Consider the following 6098-nt stretch of genomic DNA (forward strand, 5'->3'; position numbering starts at 1 on the left):
TGATAATTTTGGCTACACTTCCAGTCACAGCTGCTTCTGCAGAAAGAACATTTAGCTGTCTACGATGCTTGAAAAGTTACCTTAGAAAGCACTATGGGGCAGGACAGGCTTTCTGGACTAGCTCTCATGCAAATCCATCGTACTCAAATTCCAAGCGCGGAATTGGTGTTAAACGAACTTGCCAAATCAAGTAGAAAGTTAGACATTATGCTCTAAATTAAAATGTCATTTTGCATTTGCAAAGCCAACTTCTTTGGGCCTACAAACATAAAAACTTGTTGAGCCAACAAAATGTTTCAGGATTGTAATTTGTAATTACCGTGTTGAGTTTATTCATATGTATCTGTTTGTTTATGTTGATGTAAATATATGTTATTGATTAATTTATGACTCCAGTCGTGCCAATGCAGTTCGTAGCCTACAGATGTTGTATTTTATTTGTAATCGACTGAACACGTTACTGTATTATCGTAATTTTCTTCCTTGGGTAGTCATAGCTAAATGAGAAAAGGATACAAAGGCTAGTTTCCTTTAATGCCGTACTAAACAAAAACGTGATTGACATAAGTTATGACCACTGAACCGTAACATGGTAGTGCCACACACTCTGCCAATGGGCGTGGACATTAACATAAAAATGTCACAATGCATCATTTTAATGTTTGTTCTTTGATAAAAATTAAATGCCCCCCCCGAAAATATTTGCTGGTTGCGGGCCTGTCACACACCAACCCCAAATAAGCGATACGATTCAAATGCACAAAGAAGTGAGCTAACATACGTTCACTTCAATGTTCTTCGACGAAAGTAGAATTTCGACAGCTTCTAAGTGTCCTTTATCGCAAGCATAATGAAGAGGGGTAGATTGAAACTTATCCCGAGCATTCACATCAGCTCCGTATTCAATCAATACTTGAAGAGAATTCTTTTTTGACTTTCCCCTTCTTGATATAGAACTCACATCAGTTTCTTTAATCGTCTGCACATAATGTAAGAAAACAAATAAGCCAAACTAAGCCTAGCTTAGCCTAGGCTATAGCCAAGACAACCAAAATAAGCTTAGACATCGAATTACATAACGCTGATTGTGAGGTTGAAAAGCTATTTTGGGAAATACAACGTCGCAGGTGCTGTAGTTTGTGTTCTGACTGGGTTTAATATTGAAAAGGTCAGAATGGCCAATTTAAAAAATGTATGAAGAGTCGAAAGGGGACATTAATTTTTCTCAATATAGCCTATAAAATTAAATGTTCGTTGTAGAATGCTTTCCATAATGGTCGTTTCAAAAACAACCCAAAAATAAAAAATTATGAAAGAAGGTCACGCTAAACACATACGTCTTGTGCGTTGACATCAGCTGAAAAATACAGCTTATTCTAGTTAGTAGAAATCGTATGAAGAAAGTGCTTTTTCGTACATAATTTTACTCTAAAAGTTATGCTTTCCCAAGAAGATTATAGAACATCTTTTGGTAATTCTACCACCTTCTCAATTTTCTGAAAAATATCTTCTATCTCCATTATTCATAAAAAATAGAAGCTTTGTTCAGGTTTAATGAAGTACAGTATTTTGGAACGCAACAAAAAACTAATTTTATCCTATGGGGAATTATTACGCACAACGGTGTGGAAAAAATCATACTTCATTCATCGTGTTAGGAACTTCCCTAGGGCTAATAACAAAAGAGATACATTTTAACAGAGCAAAGCTCCAAATTAAGTTGATGATATGGACAAAAAAATGGAATATTTGATATAGGGCTATGGGCTATCATAGGCGACCTATGGCAGCTCAATTGTTGTTATCAGCATTTTGTGTCCGCATTCAAATTTCAGTTTTGCTTTATATTTGATAGCGCTGGAGGCTAAAGAGCATTGCCGAATTACATTTGAATATCGATATCGGTATGGGCTGTATTTTTTTTTTAAGTACCGGTACACAAATGCGAATGTTTTGACAAAATCGGTAGGCTACGTTTCATGGGTGTTGTTATTTTTTTATATTTTGGAAACAAAGAAAGCTGATATAGCCTACTCTTCTGCTGTTTCCCAAATATATTTTGAGGCTTGTGCATATGGCATCGAACAAGCAATGTGTGACGTAATACTCAAGCACGCTTTTGTCCGAACTTCTTGTTTATCTTTTGAGAACTTTTCATATTGATGAAATATTAACGAGTAGCCTGTAGTTACCCGTATACCGAGAACTTCCACTAAAGTGCCGACACTCATCCATCAGATGATGAGATACGATGGCAAAAAGTATGGTAATGGCATGCCTAAAGCGCGTGTAATATTTTCACATCCGATAAGGCTGTAATGACAAATATGTGGGAAATTTTGCTATTCCTATTATCGCCTAAAAGCGTTTTTGGAAGTTTAGTTTTGACAGACTTGCAGACAGTGACGTAACCTACGCAACAGTGAGGAAGTTAGGGAAATACTTCTCGCGTTGACTCCACGCATTGTCATGGTCCTCGAGAACACAACGTAATGATGATGATGATTGGTAGTGGTAGCCGACTAACCGCAACAAACCAAAGGCCATCATAGCATCTTTCTAAATCTAAACGTTCACTTTAAGGTTATTTTTTTATATTTGTAACTTGTTGTGAAACCACGATGACAAAAGGTTGAGAAACTGTAAGCAACAGGAACACCATATTTGCTTTATTTTTGGTATGCACCGCATCCTAAATTCAGAGGACCTGAGACATCACAAGTCCTAATTGAGTCTATTTTTATGTAACCAAGTTAATAATCTTAAACTAAAGTCAGATACAGTAGTTTTCAACTGGGATTGTCTGCCGGTCGTAGCCACAGGGGATTGGGGGAAGGAGCAATCGCCTTCCAAAAGTTTTATCCTGCCCTCAAAAACACGTTTTAGTAAAAACAGAGTGAAACTGTTCACCAGGCATGTGATAATTAAAGTAACTTGCGTTCTCTGGTGACTATAGGCTACTAGGTTACCTCCTGATGTTAAAGATGAACGTCGGTAATAAAAATCTTTAACATCAGGAGGTAACCTAGTAGCCTATAGTCACCAGAAGAATGCAAGTTACTTTAATTAACATGTTTTAGTACCATTACAACGTTTAAATATTGTTGTAATTCATGTTGAATGACGTTTTGCCTTCCCAACAGTTGCTTTTGTTTCCTTAAAATTTTATTTCTAACTACGTCATAGGTTGTCTGGTTTACTTGTAATGCGGAGTTTCTTTGAATCTTCTTATTGAACTTGGCGGCAAAATGGATTGCTTGTTTTTCTTCGTCTCCGGCCAAATTTATGTCAGCTCCATGTTGAAGCAGCAATTCGACCACAAGCGGATCTCCAAATCTAATAGTTATAAACAAAATGGTCATATTCTTGTTTTCTACTTCTGCTACATTGATTTGATCGGTCCAATCTGCTTGTCAACTAGAGCGCAGGCTCGTTTTAGTAAAAGTAAACTATCATAAGCAGGAAATTCAAAGTTGTTCGTTTCATGCTAGTAGTCTATTAGTGTTTATTTTTCTACTAAACAATACAGTTTTTAGTACACACTCAACAAAGCGACTTATTAACATAGTCTCGGTTGTAGGCTACTTTTTCATTTTAACAATGCACAACTGTAGGCTACATACGTAGCGTAACCCTGCTATCTCACCTTGCAGCTACATGTAGGGGTGCCAATCCATCTCTGTCATTTATTCGATTAATTTCATCTGATTTGAGGTTTGAAAGGCTTTGGAGACAATTCCGTATCTGTTGCAGATTGCCATAACGAACAGTCTACATAATAAATCTATTTTTAGAGCGCGTTGAAAATCTGCTGACGTATTGCTTATAATTACAATAAATGTAAGATACAGCACAGTGTGAAAAGTCATGCATTGTAGGCTATGCAGGCATTTTATTCTTTGAATAGTCGTCTAGTTTTACTTAGAAATAGTTGGAACTCACCCAAATCTAAGCCATTAATTGATTAAACAAAAGTGACGCGTCGAAGCTTTTATGTACCATTATGCTATTCTGCTGATACTCAGTAGTCTCAACCAAAGAGCAATTGATTAAAAGTGTAGTCTATTTTTGTGGTACACATTTTCGTTTCCATCTCACATATTGATTTTCCAGAACAAAGGTTTATAAAAAATAAACAATAATTTTTATTGCAATGTTATTCTGGCTCAATATTGGTCTTGGATAAAAACCAAATAACATAATGCATAAAAACCACATGGGTCAAGTCCATGCATCCTGCTAAACAAATTTTTAGTATTTTACCTGATCTAAATTTGAAGGAGAGTGTAATTTACGAGACGACCAGGGTGCGAAGTATCTGGCAGATGCTTGTTGTTTCTGTGTAGAGAAAAATTAGTGAATCTTTAATACGTATTTTAATCATTGGGTGGCCTACATGTCAGCTTGTAGTGTCAAAGCTTAATAGACAACGGTAGCCTAAGAGGCTACTCTAGTAGCCAACATGATAGCAAATAAACAACTGACGCTACAAACCAGGCTACATTGTGTCACAAAGTCTGCTCATTCGAAGACAGTGCTGCAACATTTGAGTTGACATGTAGTGTAGACTACCAAGAAGAAGCTTTCAAGTAAAAGATTCTTGTGCATCGCTGGTCCAATGATTTTCTACATCTGATTGATTGAAGAAATCTTAGTCTTCGGACTGAGGCAGCTATTTGGAATCTTGACCCTAGTAGTTGTGCATGCTTGTAAAGTCAACCACTGACAAAGGTCCGGTCGACGAAGTAGACAGATTAAAGTTTCCGCTTATCGTTGAAGTGTTGTTGGTTGTGAATTATTCTATTCATTAGGTGCCGCTGAATGGAGGTCTATCTTTGAATTGAGTGGGTGCAAGCTCCAGAAGTGGACCCATTTTTTACATGATCTTGCTACTTCTTCGTTCAACAGCCTGGTCTTTATCTTGCTGATCTATCGGGGCGATATATCGGGATTACAGCTGTACCGTTTATATTACAGTTTACAGCTCACAATAATCAAAATTTACTGTTATTAGGCCACATAGCCTATCTACTAAACCAGCTAAGTGACCATATAGAATGGATACAACAATAAACTAGCACACCAATGAAAAGTGATATCTTGTGTAAGACTTCTTGTGCTATTGCAGCGTAAAAATCGATGTCATAGTCAAAACCAGGGGCTCTATCCACTTTTAGAATTCGGGGGGGTGATTTTTGGACAGTGGGCTAAAATCGTCATAGTCATTTCAACTTCTGGGGGGCTACGCCCCCCAGACCCCCCATTGCAGCATCAGCTTCTTTCTGATCAAAACATAGGGTTTCCAAGTCGTTTCACAAAGTATGTTTCGGAAAGGGCATTTTTGGGTAAGCAAACTGGTAGTCACTTAACAAGAAATATTTCTGGCACTGCAAATGAAAACTCGAACCAATCATAAACTACGTTTTCCGTGATGTGAAAAAGGGCGAAAAGAAGATGATACAAAGCAAATCAAGTGCTGGATTTTCTATCAGCTGTTTGTTTGTTTGTTTATTTGTTTTTCATATTTTTTACCCTGCATTGCGAGAAAGCGGACTTGAACGCTATGCATCGGTGTACGCCTTCTGACGTACACCTGACCCACGCTGCAGCCGACGGCAATGTCTGTTTCCGGTTGTCTACTCTACTTATGACTTAAATTTGGTACTACCCATTACTCGAAATCGATCACTGAGTAGAGGCATTATACTCATAGTGAAGTTTCTTCCCCAGAGAAACAAGAGCAAGTGCGGGGGGGTGGAGTCGAACATGCAGGCTCTCGACTGCGAGCCCAACGCGCTAACCGCTCGGCCACTGCTGCCGACTAAGTTGACAGCTGGTTGGCTGTTTAGGGGTTAGGCCGGGTTAGAAAGTAGTCATTTCATTGACGCGGGTTCGATTCTCACAACTGCTATTGCTCTTTTTTCTTCTGTAATTACCAAATAAAGTTCAAAACAAAGATTAACTCTCTGGCTAAGTGCGAGAAAGGTCACAATTGGACGGTAGCCTCTTATAACATGTTCTGATTGGTTGGCGGTGTCATTCTAGTCATTTGCAGTGGCAGAATTTTTTCTTGTTAAAGTGGCTGCCAAGCAAACTAA

The 6098-nt window shown here is 38.0% G+C and overlaps 1 protein-coding gene across 1 annotated transcript; it reads right to left on the bottom strand.

Annotated features, from left to right (window-relative positions):
- Positions 1-772: 772 nt before the first annotated feature.
- Positions 773-3362, bottom strand: LOC145781664 (ankyrin repeat domain-containing protein 22-like). Its single transcript, XM_082593339.1, has 2 exons — positions 3201-3362; positions 773-979 (listed from the first exon to the last, which is right to left on the bottom strand). Exons 1-2 carry the CDS (start codon positions 3360-3362, stop codon positions 773-775), a joined length of 369 nt encoding a protein of 122 aa, XP_082449465.1.
- Between the last annotated feature and the right edge of the window lie 2736 nt (positions 3363-6098).

This window comes from Aplidium turbinatum, chromosome 13 (genome assembly GCF_918807975.1).
Source record: "Aplidium turbinatum chromosome 13, kaAplTurb1.1, whole genome shotgun sequence".
In the NCBI taxonomy this organism is placed as follows: Eukaryota; Metazoa; Chordata; class Ascidiacea; order Aplousobranchia; family Polyclinidae; genus Aplidium; species Aplidium turbinatum.

Coding starts and splice junctions, on each gene's coding strand:
- LOC145781664 (XM_082593339.1), bottom strand. CDS start 3,362: ATGACCATTTTGTTTATAACTATTAGATTTGGAGATCCGCTTGTGGTC. Junction 980..3,200: donor AAAGAAACTCCGCATTACAA/GTAAACCAGACA, acceptor CATTATGTGCAG/ACGATTAAAGAAACTGATGT.